The 14,328-nt window shown below is 44.4% G+C and overlaps 1 protein-coding gene across 2 annotated transcripts in view; it reads left to right on the plus strand.

The window, feature by feature from the left end:
- ADCK1 (aarF domain containing kinase 1) overlaps positions 1-14,328 on the plus strand; it is an 83,731-nt gene that overhangs the window by 45,563 nt on the left and 23,840 nt on the right. For both annotated transcript variants that reach the window (XM_009993908.1, XM_009993909.1), the window contains one exon: positions 13,890-14,048. In XM_009993908.1, the coding sequence (XP_009992210.1) occupies positions 13,890-14,048 (159 nt within the window). The remainder of the gene's footprint in view (positions 1-13,889; positions 14,049-14,328) is intronic.

The following is a 14,328-nucleotide window of genomic DNA, read 5'->3' on the forward strand; positions in this document are numbered from 1 at the left end:
CATCTCAAATTGGCAATTTCTTGGAAGAGGCTGTTCAGCATCCACCCTTCCAAATTTCAAATTATGAGTAGAAAATATACATTAGTTGACTCATTTTGGATGATGAAAGAAACTGAGGTGATATCATTTGTGAGTGGAGAACAAAGCTAATTTTGCCAAACACCTTATTGGGTGTAACTTGATTGGTTCAGGTCTATTAACTGTTATTCCTGTTTATCAAGAAAGGCTAGAAGGAGGCTAGAGCAATTAAAATTACCAGAGCTTGTTAAGAGTAGTTATACTAAAGAAGTCTCTCCATATAACTTCTGGTGCCTTGTCTTTTGTGTACTGCTAGTGTCGTTGCCCTTGCTTCCAAGAAAAACTGCAAGCCCATGCCTCCTGTCCCAGGGTATCCTTTGTCCTTTGGACTGTAACCTAACTTCTTCCTCTTACTTTATTTTATTTGGGGCTTTTTTGTTTGTTTGAAAGATTTATGAAGCTGGTTCTTAATGGGATATCCTGTCAAAGGCTTTGCCAGTCCCTTGCAATCACCAGGATCAGCTCAGCAATTACATGTTGGCAGCTCCAAGCTAAAGTTTTGAAACACTGAGTGGTTCTCAGTGAGCGAGCAGGGAGGAAGAGAAGCATATGGATTGTACTAATTCTGTGGGCCTTACCTCTCTTTTGACTATGCAACTGTAGCACATTGATGACAGTATGTTGGGTTGAACATCTCCAGTGACTTGATGTCCAGTACCCAATGAAGGAGAAGGTGCAGCCTGACCAATAGCACACTCTGGACTACTCTCTTCTGACTTTTCTCTCCACAGGGCATGTCTGAAGTGGATCTGAGTCCTTGGCCCTTCTTTGGTGAGGTGACTCCCTAGGTTAGGATGATGTGGTCTTTGAGATGGGTGCCCCTGCTTATGTTAGATAGAATCTACCAAGCTGCTTTACCTCATACACAGGAACCAAATGATTTTGAATGATGGGAAATGGAGCTAGATATTGGTCAGTGTTTAGAGGCTCCTGTCCTGTTCCTATTCCAGAAGCTGACTCTGTTGCTCCATCTGTTTTTGAGCTGCATCAGCTGTAGGGAGGAAAGTAGGACAATTTGATTGTGGGTCTAGAATAATGGTTTGCTGGATTGGTCAGAAATGCATGAGCATTATCAGAATGAACCCCCTACCTTTGTTTCCTTAGCCCACTTTTCTCCTTGTAACAGCCTCTTGCACTACACCCTGGGGGTGCCAGAGGAGAAATTCCATTCAAGGTGGAAGACAAATGAGCTGTTTCCCACTGCACCCCAGACTGGCAGCCCTTTTCCTCTGCAGCGCTTGTCACCCTGCAGTGGCAGCGAGCAATGCGAGGCCTGTAAGCGTAGCTGATTTATGTTAACTGTTGAAACGATAATGTTTAATCTGTAAAGTGCTAATCTATTTTTTATGTTGATTATGAATAGGCCAGCTGTGCCTACTTTCCTATTCATAGAGTTTAGAGAACAAGCCCATTTCACAGGCTGGGTTTGGAGGGTGATTTACATGAGAGCAGACACAGCTTTAAGGAGAGTAAATCAGCTGAGTTACACCACTGAACCAGGGACCTGGCAGCCGAACAAGAAGATCTGGGGGCAAGGGAGAAAAACATGAGAGGAAGAAGAGGAATAGACAGATAATAAATAAACTGCAGAAGGAGCAGATGGATTGGAACAGAGACAAGAAAAGTGGGGGAAATATGAGCAGGAAAAGAAAGGAGAGGCTGATATTCCAAGAGACTGAGAAGAAGGAAGCAGGAAATTAGGTGGTGGGCTTAGCTTAGGACTTTACTCTCTGGTTCAGTGCAGAGAGCTCTGGGCCCAGGATTTGTATGACTCATCATTAGGGGTCACACAGAACCCTTTATCCCAGCATGATGCCAGCCATGCTGTTAGCAGTGTCAGTCGTGGATTTCATTTGCTGTGCAGTTGTCTCTTTCAAATTACTTTTTTGGATCTTGATACATTTTTTCTGAGGGTAGGCTGCAAATGATACAAACACCAGAGTCCCATCCAGATCTCTGGAAGTTACTCTCCCTTAACTTCTCAGTCCCTGCACTTCGTTCTCTGTGGTGTGGACTGTTGTACAGCTGTGCCACTTGCACTGACTGGCCTGCCAGTGTGCTGGTGTTTGGGTATTCCATCAAGGCACAGTCAACAGCAGTAACTGGCTTATGAGCTTTACATCTTCACCAGGGCTTTACTACCTTTTTAGCATCTTTCTTCTAATACAGTGACCTCATTGTATCCTTTTCTTGAGACAAATTCAATTCAGGCAGAGCTTCCCACATCTGCCAGGCTACACATACTTCCATATCCACCTCAGATACTAATTCCTATTTCATGTCCTTTTACACTGGGGAAATGCTGTGCTTCAATAAAACTTGATCATGCTTGCATTGCTGTAATTGTTACAAAAACCTGAGGAAGGGATGTAGCTGGGCAGAATCTGATTGGGACTGGGCTTTGTCCTCTGTTGTTTCCATTGTATCATGCCTCTGTCCACCACGGTGAAAGGCTGCTTGGTTGTGCAATGCTGTTTCTGTCATTCCTGCTCTTTGTCCCAGGCCTAGAGACACGTTTCCCTCATCCCTTTCTGAGGAGACATATAAAAGCATTCCACGCAGTTCTATTAGGAGTATGCCTTTCTCCCTCTCCATTTCAGGAGCTGGAGTAGAAGGGTCTGTCAGTGTAACCTACACTCACATACCTGCAGTGCTCTTCTGCCAGATACGTACCCTGCAATGTAGCTCTCTGCTGCACACCCTGCCTCTGCACACACACAAACACCTGGTCTGACCCTGTTCTTCACTTGCCTCTCTGTGGATAGAGAATTTAGCCTGACATTCCCCACACAAATTTTGCACACACTAAGTCTCTGTGCAAGCCCTGACACAGCATGCTGATGACTTGCTTGCAGCCCACCTCTTCCAAATATGTACCCCCAGACATCCCGTTACCACTCTCTGAGTAGTCCTATAAACCTGCCAACAGATATTTCTCCCCACTACACCTTCTCCCATCCACTTTGCAAAACCCTCAGGCTGAATCAGAGGCATTTGAGATGAGGTGATGCGTGTTCCCGAAGGTCCCTATATATCCTCAGGCTCTGGCAGCTGGTTATTTCTCACAGGGCTGCTGCTGTTGTGCAGGCTTACTGCTGACAGGGCCCTTGGGGCTTCTCTGCAGTCCTTGACAGAGCCTCCCTCAGCCTGGCTGTGACTAACTGGAGCCATAACTGTTTGTTGTGGGTCTGTGGACCCTTTCCAACTCAGATTTCAGCCAGTGCCTGGCAGAGATGTGTTTATGCCTGGAGTCAAAATGGTCTTGGAAATTCATTTGGTTCTGGGCGCTTTCTTAAATCTTACCTTCTTGCTTAGTGTGCTGACTGGCCCTGTGTCTCTGGCGCTTCGTCTTTGGGGCATTTTGAGAGAGGTTACATCTTGATATAAGAAGCATGTTTTCTTACTTTGAGAACTATCAATCACAGGAACAGCCTCCCTGGGGATGTACTAGAGTTCCTATCACTGGAGGTTTTCAAGATGTGATAATCTCATCTAGGCTCCCTTTCTCATGAAAAGTTGGTCCAGATGATCTTTCGAGGTCCTTTCCAACCTGTGCTGTTCTATGATTTGATGGTTCTTTGTGTTGTCTTTGTAGCAGGCTGCTGGCATCTGTAGAGGTGATATGTCATTTGGGAATATGTCTGCAGGAATTTGATCAAGGTGTTCTGGTTATGTTGGGAATCCCCATGTGTCATACTACGTGTGTGGTTGAAGAGAAATGGAAACTTTGGTGGGGACACGGGGAGAACAGTTGTATTGTTTTCACCTGTCACTTGTCAGCATTAGTAGTTGATGTCTAGTACTAGATTCAGACCTGGCCTGGAAATGAGATCTGGAGGGATGTCAGTGTTGATGATGAGGCCAAGGCTGCAGGCATGCTGGACAGAAAGTTAGTGATTGTTGTCTGTTGTGATGAAAAAGAGACATGAGGAATGGTTTGAGTGAGAAGATTAGGAACCACACTTTAGCTTTGCTGAAAGTGAACAGGGATATGGCTATCTGAAAGACCATGTCTGAGAGACAGGCTGAATTTATAGTTTGGCTAGAAGTAGGCTGATCTGGGGTACAGAGGTACAACTATGTGTCAATAGAAAGCAGGTGGGAATTTTATGTGAGCTGTTATTCATATGCAGTGGTGGGGATAGTGCTGTGAGCAGAGGATTGTGGAATGTCGCCAGCAAGCTGAGAAAGGGATAAGGAAGCTGTTCAGACACACTAACAGAGCTGTTAGAAGAGCAGAAGGCTGAGGAAACTACTTCCTTCCTTAGGAACTACAGGGATGTTCCTGCTATGTTAGCACTTTCAGCTCTATTGCTCGGGAGCTGAAGACCCACAGAGAACACAGTAAGCCTCAAAGATGTTAGCAGAAATGGGCCACTACTGCTCCTCCTGAACCATGGAGTAAGAGTCTATTTGGGCAGATGAGAGGCAGAAGGAAGTTCACTGGCAGCAGAGAGTTGTCTTCTGCTCTGCTCTCACCACACCGGTATGATAAGTGAGAGCCTCCTTTATTAGCAGGGGGAGAAAGAGAAAGAGAGAGAGAGTGCTTTCAATTAAAATACAAAAAAACCATCTGGGAGTGGAGAGGTTATGGTGCTCTTAAAGGACTGTGATTCCAGTCTGTCTGCACGATTGACAAGTGTGGCTCCATCCTCACAGACAGAAGAAATGCAGGTGAAGTAATATTTCTCCAAAAAGACTGAGATAAAAGAATGGGTTTAATGAGCATTGTTCAAGTGGGAGACAGCTCAATAAGAGAGAGCAAATTAAGATTAAGGGAAGCATTTGTATGTGCAAGGGGAGGGTGGGAAGCACAAGGCATGTTGGATTATCTACATCATAGCTTGCGCTGTTGGAGGGAATTGGTAACTCACAAGCCACTATTTTTCAGCATGATGGAATGGAAGGGAATTAACAAGAATATATATGTATATACATAGAATAAAAATTGTTCTGGTTGGAAAAGACCTTTAAGATAACTAAGTCCAACTGTTAACCTACACATGTGCCTCAGTTTTGCTCTTCTTTGGACTGTGCATTTTACATAGACTCTAAGATGCTTATATTATGCAAAATAAAGTGCACAGTGATACCATTTAGTATGCACTTTGAGAGATTTTTTTTTTTTCATTTTCTCTTTCTTTTGTGCTACCAAGGATTTTGTGCTAGCCCTACAGGTGATGTCTGGGCTCTGCTTTCCTACTATCCAGCTTGATATCTGCCTTACATCAGAAGTCTAATGTATAGTCTCTCTGCTTTCAGAGTGCTTTGTGAAACTAAGCACCTGGGCAAAGAACAGCTGGATGAAGCTAAGCATGGAAGAGGCTGTAGTGATGCTAGTGGAAAACCTGTAGAACTCCAACTGTTGAAAGCATTGACTCTCAGGCAGCTGAGTTAATCTGCTAAACTTCACATCCTGTGTCTCTGGAAGGTTGTAGGACACCCAGGAGCTTAACTGACGAAAAACATATATATCTCCCTGTGCTATTCATGAGGATGTTCCTTAGCCAGATATGTTCTGGTCTGGTCATGGCAATCCTTACTTTTATTGGAGTGACTATTTTTTGTTTGTGGGAGCCATTGGTAAGTTGCTCAGCTTTCAGAGCTGGGAGATGAGGTCCACCTCACAGGTAGGGCCTCAGGCAACATATATCAGCTCTGTCTGCTACTTGCTGTTACTGCCTGTTGCAGCTGTCACCACTGAGATTGGTTTCGATCCAGGATGAGTAATATTCTCAGACAGTTCTGCCTAGTCTTAAGGATTTGACTTTACTCAGGAAAATAAATGAAGGTACTATGTGTGTGTCTGAGCACAGACTATTAAGCAGAAGTCATCAGGGATGGAATGAAAGGCACTTTTCCTCAAAGTAAAGACTGTAACAGTTAAAGGTACTATAGCAAGTAGAGTGATACTGTTGCTGTACAGCTCAGTGGATGGGTAAGAGGAAAGCAAGGGGGCTTCATATAGGCTTTCCTAATGCTTTTCTAGCCAGAAGTGACTACAGAGAGAAGTTGGTAGGTAAGCAGAACAAGGAATAGCCAGGATCCTAGGTATCAGGTAGTGAATGAGTGAGCCAACTTTGGCATCTGGATGATGTGATCAAGGACTGTTCCTTTAGTAGAGTTCATTTTCTGTAACATTCATGGCTTTGTGTCTGGGAAATGCTGTTGGTAGGATCCCAGCAAAGTTTCTCAGTGATAAAGCTGGCAGTGGGCTGCAGGGTACCAAAGTGGTACTAGGTAGAAATAACAGGAAAAGATGAACTTCAAGCCCTAGCTGGCTCACAGTTGTTTCCCGGAAGAAGGGCTGATAGTTGGTGGACAGCCCTGGCTTTGGGCTATTGCGGTGCAACGTTAGCAGTGACTAACCAAGTTAGCAGTGATCAGCATGCCAGGAGCACATGTCTACCTTTGGCAGATGCAGCTACATGTCTGTGTGTGTAGTAACTGCTGTTTGTGTATTATACGAATAGATTTTGAAAAAGGTGTTAAAGTTACAAATTTGCTCCTGAGAAATTAGATAAGAGCAAATTTATAGCTGACTGGACAGCTCTAATTCTCCTTATCCCTGAGTGAGCTCTGTGACATGGTATGGCCCAGCATCACACAGGATAACGGGGAGAGCCAATGTTAGAGCTTGGCTTTTCCAAATTCTAGGTAAGCACCTTAAGGCTCATCTCCCCTTGAAATGGACCACATTGCTTTGCCAACCTGTGCACTGAAACATGTAGGGATTTTGTCTAATAAGCCAAATGTAATTGTTTCAGTGTGTCAGAATGCACACATACTTTTTACCTGTGTTCATTTGGATGTAGTGTATACCTCTATGTACGTGCACAGTTCCAGGTATATGTAATATAAACACCAGGGAATCCACTCAGAATAAAGCCACAATTCTGTATATATCTGCAAAATTATTAAAAATATTGAGTTAATAAATACATGTTCTTGACAGATGCATTTAGGAACTATCAATTAGGCTTGGCATTCATTAGGTGGGGAGAAGTCCAATCAGATTTAACTGACTCAACAAAGCCACCTATAAATTGTGGGCTGTTTATTCTGACATTTGATGAATTATTCTTCATAATCCACTGTCTGCTGCGATAAATCTAATCTTTAAGTTTTTGCTGTCTTAATAATTCTCTGAGCAACACTGTGACATTTTGTTTTCGTAGAGGGGATAGAAAGGCTGGGACAATGGAAAAAACCCTTACTTGCTATCTGGGAAGTAAATTGCTCTACTTCAAGGTAACATTTTCTCACGCCTAGAGCTTTGCTCTTGCAGACTCACAGGGATCAGTGAGTTCTTGGTGCCATGGACCAAGAACATGTATGTTCTTGAAAAGACAACCAGCCTAGGCTGAAGTTCACATGCCTTAAACCTAGTTCAGGAAGGCGTGCAGACTTTTGAGACCAACAGGGGCCTAGTGTCAACAAAGTGAATTATGAAAGCTCTGGGAGCCACAAGCCTATCAGACACAGAACTGAGTAACTATTCATCTATCCTTCCATTCGAAATAGAGGGGACATTTTACTAGGCAGTGTTAAGATGTCAGCTGCAGCTCCCAAAACTTTCTTAGGAAAACTGCTCTCTTCCCAGAGTGGGATTATGTTGGTCTGTTTTCCAGCAAGCTCATGAATCCCATTATCACAGTGCCCCACGCTGTCTGGGCTGGGAGGCTGCAGACAGCATGATCCCTGTGTAAATCCCAGAAAGCTCCTGCAGACTGAGCTCACCTCAGCAAATTGCCATCCATGGAGTTGTGATTAAGAGGGGACTGTTCAGTGCTGACTCCATGAGGAATGGAAAAAAAACAGATTAATCGAGTCATCTTGTCAGGGGAATTAGAGCCTGGAGAATCACAAGGAGGTGTGCAAAATTTACCTACCGTAGTCACTTTCTTGCTGTCATCTTCCACCATGGACCTGTCTCTTAACAGTATGATTCCCTTTGTCTTGAATGGATTTATACCATCTTCCCCATGTGCATCTTCCCATGCTACATCAGATAGGAGGCTGCGAGCTACTCCTGGCCATAACAACACAACACTGTTGTTAGTGAAGTCCTGTTGTATCATGGCCTATGGTGAGTATCCTGTAGGCAAGAAGCTGAGGTTAATCCTGTGTTCCCTATTCAACCCTTTCTGAAATGGCAGGACATCTCAGAGTTTGCTGTCTTCAAATACAAAATTCAAGACTCAGGAACAGTGGCTGTTACCAGAAAAGGAGATCTGCTGTGAAATCGTGGTTGAGGTTTTGAATGTTTCAGTTTGCATTGCTTTTTAGTGAGAATAGCATCATCCCTGTTGGGCCCTTTTATGTTAATTACATTGAGCAGCTGTGGTTGGTGAAGGTGTGGAGCATAGTAAAGTGTATGGAGATGTTTGTTTCTGAGATGGCCTCAGCACCTGCTGCATGTTCCCCAGGTGTGACAGACTCTGGCAGAGTCCCCTGACAGGGGTATATTTACTCTGGCATATTTAGTGTACTTTTGGTAAGAGAAGTTACTTTATTGTCTGAAAGTTACATGACATATTTCATGAAGATGCACTGTTACCAGAGGTCAGTTTACCCTGGAGACTGGCTCACTTCCAGCTGTGGTCCCCCCATACCCTTTGTGCTCTCAGAAAACAACAGGGTCTATCAGTAACTTTCTAAGCTGCCAGACAGCAACTGAGTCCCAAGCTAGCAGCAGCAGGTGAAACGATTTCTCCATTGTCCATCGTGCTATTGAGACTGATCAGTCTGGTGGGAAGAGCTTCTGAAGAACATAAGGATGATGATACAGATCAGACCAAAAGCTGAAGCCCAGCAATGCCTCCAGCTGTAGCCAGTGTTGGCTAAAAGTGAAAGACTATAAAAGCACTGCAGCTGTGCAGTTAAGATTTACCTGGTATGACCTTCCAGCCTCCAGTAATCTGAAGGTTAGAGATTTCCTTGGCCAGGAATTGTAAATTGTGATGGGTTTTCTTTGTTGACATATCTACCCATCTGGACTTCTGGTATTCACAACATCCTGTGGCAGAGTTCTACAGCTTAATTGGTATGGGGGAAAAATACTTCTTTTTGCAGGTTTTAATCCTGCTATCTGGTAATCTTGTGTGCTAATTGACAATTTGCTGCTCTCAAGTTCTTCTGTAGAGTGAACAAGCATTCCCAATCCCGTTCTCTGTGACAAAAGTGATTTTATAGAGCTCTGTGACATTCCCTCCCCATTGTTTTTTTTCCAGTCCTTTGAAGTCCTGGGAAATATTTGAAGACAGTTTTGAAATGCTTTGGTGAAGTACCCTCTTCCTCTGGGAAATGCTGAGCATTTGAAAGTCTCCTCACTGACACCACCTGTACTGGACTTGTTCAGCTTGGGCAGAATTGAGGAAGGGTGGTTGTGGAAAACCAGAATTTTCAAAACTGTCCTGGACTCTGCTGGAAATCTTCTGAATAGGACTTACAATGAAAAATATTCTTACTTACACCTCATCATGGCCTCACTCTGGCTGCACCATGCTGCAGGGGGTTCAGCCTGCCAGCTGAGCAGGGCTGGGCTATTGAGACACCTTCTGTTAGTGATCCTGCATTCCACTGCACCCTAAATTTGTCCTGAGCAGGCTGCTGAGACATGGCCGCTGTTCATCTGCTGTGGTCACTGTGGCAGAGCAGAGCCACCACATCTCTTGGAGTGAAGTTATGTAGCACTGGGCAGGGAAGGGGCTCCATGACTTAGGCTCCTGCTCCAGGGTAGCTTATTAGCAGCTTTTCTGGAGAGAGGAGGAAACATACCTCTCTGTGGAGTGGAAAGGCTGAAACCAAGCAGTAATATTTGATCATTTGCTGCAACACATGGATATTAAAAGGTTGGGATTAAGAGGTAGGATATTTCAAAAGAAATTAGCTAGCAAGACATGCACATTTAATGTTTATGGTTTGGAGTTTAAGACATCAGGCTGGAACTTGGGGTATCTGGGTTAAATCCCAGCTCTGTCAAAGACTTCTCAGAACATGCTGGGCAGGTCATGTAAGATAATACTCTCAGAAAGGACTCAGGATTTGGGAGCTTAAATCCAATTGACTTCCAGTAACTTCCTAAGGGTTTAAGGATAGGATTCACAAAAAATACTGAGGCATTCTGATGCTCAGCATTGCAGCATGAGCTGGTGTGTGCCACAGATCTTGAGCAGAGCAGTGTGTGCTTTGGGAAGACACTTCAGCATGTGAGGGGGCCTGTAGGTAACAACTGGGGACTCCTGGAAAACAGGAGCTTGTGCAGGGCCTGTGGTGTCTGTGCACCTCCTACAATGGCACTCTGGGCTTAATTATGGTCTCTTGGTGCAATCTCAGCACAAATACATATTAATAAGTGTTTAAGTAGATAGATCCTGTAAGAGCTTTTGTATCAAGTCCCTGAGGTGTGAATACTAATACCAAGAATCCTGAAAAGATTTTGCATATTTAAAATTAAACAAGCTTCCTTCTTTAGAATTAAACAGTTGGGGCTGTGTTTCCAGCCAGTGAAGTATGGTGACACAGGCATTTGCTGGTTGAGCATATGCCTGATGGGGAGCTGGCTGTGCAGAAGGCTAGTGAGGGAAAACACTGTGTGCAGGGACATTGCTCACCAGGAGAGCTGTGAACCCACACCTGGCTAACCGGCTCCTTTGAAAGAGCAGCCCTAAAGTTCCTTTTCTCACTTTTAAACCTTTATTAAACCTGTCTGGAAACTATGCTTGCTTCATCTCCTGCCAGGATTGTAGTTGGTAACAACCAGTTTGATAAGACCCTTTGAGACCAGCTGTGGCCTGAGAGAAGCTTGAGAGTTCCTTAAGTACCATGGCAGGTGGGCTTTGAGACTAGCCCAGGCCTTTGCTTACTAATTATCTATCCTGGAAATGATGGTTAGAGTTTTTGTTAAGGGTGCTGATTAGCTAGGTGCTTGTAAGCAGCAAGAGCCTGCAGCCTGCTCCATGAACTGCCTGCCTGCATGAAATTTGCGCAGCTGTGTTCCCTTGGGAAGGACCCCAAGTGTGGGAGCCTGGCTCACCTCTTCAGTGCTTCCATATCATACAGCTTCTCCCTTGCTTTTGCCTGGCTGGGACACACAGCCTGTGTCAGCTGCCTCCAGTGAGCTGCAAAAGGACAATTCCATAATGAATAAGGGTGATTTGCTAAGTAGGGGGTCCTGGAGCCCAGCCTTAATTGTGCTTCTGCTTTATCTCAGCCTCACACCTGCTCATGTAATGGCCTGGCTGTGATCCATCCCCTCCCCCTCTACCCTTCTGCTCCTCCAGGAACTATCAGTTCCCTGGCCCTGTTGCAGTCCCTTGCCTTGCTGCCCTCACTTGCATCCTGTGGGTGTGCACAGATTCCCCCTGGAGCTGCAGCAGGGCCATTGGGCTGGCTTTAACAGGCATGACTGCTGACCTGGCTTTCATGTCCTAAATAACAAGTTTTGAAATTAAATCCTTCTGCCCAAAAGAACTCCTAGGGACAGCTTTCTTCAAATGATGTTTCCTTAAAAAACTTAGTCACACAAGAATATTGTATATACTATTCCTGCCAGAGGGAATATATGAAGCTTTTTTTTTTTTTTTTTTCCCCCTGCATGCATTCAATACTAGTAGAAACAGCTGGATTGACAGTACAGGCAATTAAAAGCTTTTGAAACTCAGAACAGATGGAATTTTATCCAAATTATATGTAGTCTTACTATAAATGTACCTTACTGGCTTCAGGCCAGTGAACTCCCCACTCTGTGGTTCAACCTTTGGAAGTTCTTACCACCTTTATAACAATTAGACTAGTAATATTGGCTGCCACTCTGCAAGGGGTGCATCCTTTTAATATGAAGATGTAGGGTAGTAAGAAAGTTGAAGAAAGCCCCAGCTCGACCTCATGTGGCTGTTCTCTGTTTACATTTTTCCGTTCTTAACAGGATTTTGTAGTCCAACATGCTCCTGGCCATCTTGTCTCCTCCCCTTAACAGGTTCCCTCTTCAGCTAACAGACAAATTTCACATAAAAGTCCCTGTATCTTGAACACATGTCCCCTGAGCCATTTGTTATCCTGTAGGTGCTTCTTTCTTTATACTAATCTGAAACAAGAATCTCAAAATCCTGGTATGGAGAGAGAAAAGAAAGGGCAAGGGGAAAAGAGAGAAAAACCTTTTTTTCTCTTGAAACATGAGTGTCAATAGGTTTGAATTATGGACCTGCTGTAATTAAAAACCACATAACTAGTTGTTTTTAAATGCAGTTGTTTTAGTTAATTGATTCTGCTGCCAGGACCAAAGGGAATAAATAAATAAATAAAATACACCTTTTTGGTGAATTACTGGAGGCAGCTGAGTCTCTTTTGGAATCTAATTGCTGCAAATGCTCTGGTTTGTTGCTAGCAATAGTTTTCTGTGGAAGGACTGGAAGAGAAGGAGTAGGGTGGTGTGGGAGGGGGTTTATTCCCTGGCAGCTGCAGGAGGGAACAGGCTGCTCCTTGTGTAGTATTTTTCTTCCTTGTCAGCAAAAAGAATCTTCGTTTAACACTTTGCATGAAGATTTTGCTTAGAAGGTCTTTATTCATATTTAATTACTAGCTTGCTGCAGCTCCCATCTTTAATTACATTTTAAAAAACAGGTTATAAAAATGCACTGACATTCTTTTTTGTTACTGCATAAATTATAGGCTTCTCAACTGCTCACTTGAAATCAGTCCAGCTTACAGGAAGTGTGGGACAGGATCCCTTTGCTGACTTCTGGATGCCTCAGAGCTTCTCTGCACCTTGCTCTACAGAGCAGGGCAGAAATCTCAGCTACTATTACATGAACTAGGTGTGGACTTGAAACCACATGACCATATTGGCTTTCCCTCTGGGCTAATTAATTTGATGGTGGGACCTGACTAGTCAGCCAGACTGATATGCTAGCATGGTAATAGTGTTTCCAGGACCTGCCCTGCCCCGTGCTGCACTGAGGGTCTCTAGCAGGGTGCTGTATGCAGAGTAGACAAACCTTTGATCATCTCCCATTGCCTCACCCATGTCTGTCTAGGGTTTTGTTTCCTGGACATCCCCCTGGTAAATCTACTTCTTCAGCTGCATCTTTCCTTCTAGTGTAGCCCTGAGTTTCACAGCCAGAGCTGCTAATAATTTCCTCTCCTGCCCACAGTGGGCTTTGCTGTCCTTGCCCAGTGCTTTTTCTGAGCTGAGAGCACTAGTTACTTCTATTGGTAGTGTGAGAGAAGTCCACCACATAAAAATGTGTTTTCAGGCCAAGTTGTCAGAGGTGCAAACTGCAGTTTTTGTCCCCAGCCATGAATCCAGCCTTACCACTGCTCCTGGTTATGTGCTGGCTTTCACAAAGTAAGCTTGGTGATGCTGCTGTCATGCTGGGAATATGCACTGCCAAGTCTGAGGGGGATGATAGTGGTATTAAAAATCTACAGAAGAAATAACTGCAAAGGGACAGCTGTTGGCATCTGCACCCAGTTACAACCAAGGGTGCTGATCATAATCACTCCAGTCATTTTCAGGACAGTCTGGAGAGGCCTCTCACATGCTGCCTGGCCACTCTACATCCAAGATGAAATGCACCCTTGGGATCAGCCGTAGGTTTCCATAGGCTAAGTATCTCCAGGGCATTTCTTTGCTTGGCAGGCTTCACTGGAGGGCCACGTAGGGACAAGGCTCAGGCAGGAGACAGAGGAATGGTGAAAGGGCTAAGCCTGTCCAGCTTTGGCACACACTGTCTCTGGCCTTGGTCAGGGCTTTCCTTAGGGTAGTCTCTGGCACCCCAAGCTGATGTTTTTTTCTCTTCTCCTGACAGATAAAAGAGCTCTTTGTGAGTTTTGAGGACACTCCCTTGGGAGCAGCATCTCTAGCCCAGGTGCACAAGGCAGTGCTGCAGGATGGCAGAACGGTGGCAGTGAAAATCCAGCACCCAAAGGTCCAAGCTCAAAGCTCCAAGGATATTTTGCTCATGGAGGTAAAACTACCTATTGACTTTGTCTTACAGAGCAATTGCCATTGAAATGTGTGGGGGCCACATTGACCCGTGGTGTAAGCAGGTATAACACCACCATCCTGTAGCTTTGAAACCTCCACAGAGATAACGCTGTCTTGCAGGAATACTACAGAAAGGTGATTGTGTAGATGGAAACACTGAACAAGAGGGTAAGAGTGAAGAAGGGCAGAAGTAGAACACAGGTAAACATGAATGACATCAGAGTAAGTCCATATGAGATTTAAAAACTAGAGAGTGAGTC

This window comes from Chaetura pelagica, unplaced genomic scaffold, assembly GCF_000747805.2.
Source record: "Chaetura pelagica isolate M959 unplaced genomic scaffold, ChaPel_1.0 scaffold11, whole genome shotgun sequence".
NCBI lineage: Eukaryota > Metazoa > Chordata > Aves > Apodiformes > Apodidae > Chaetura > Chaetura pelagica.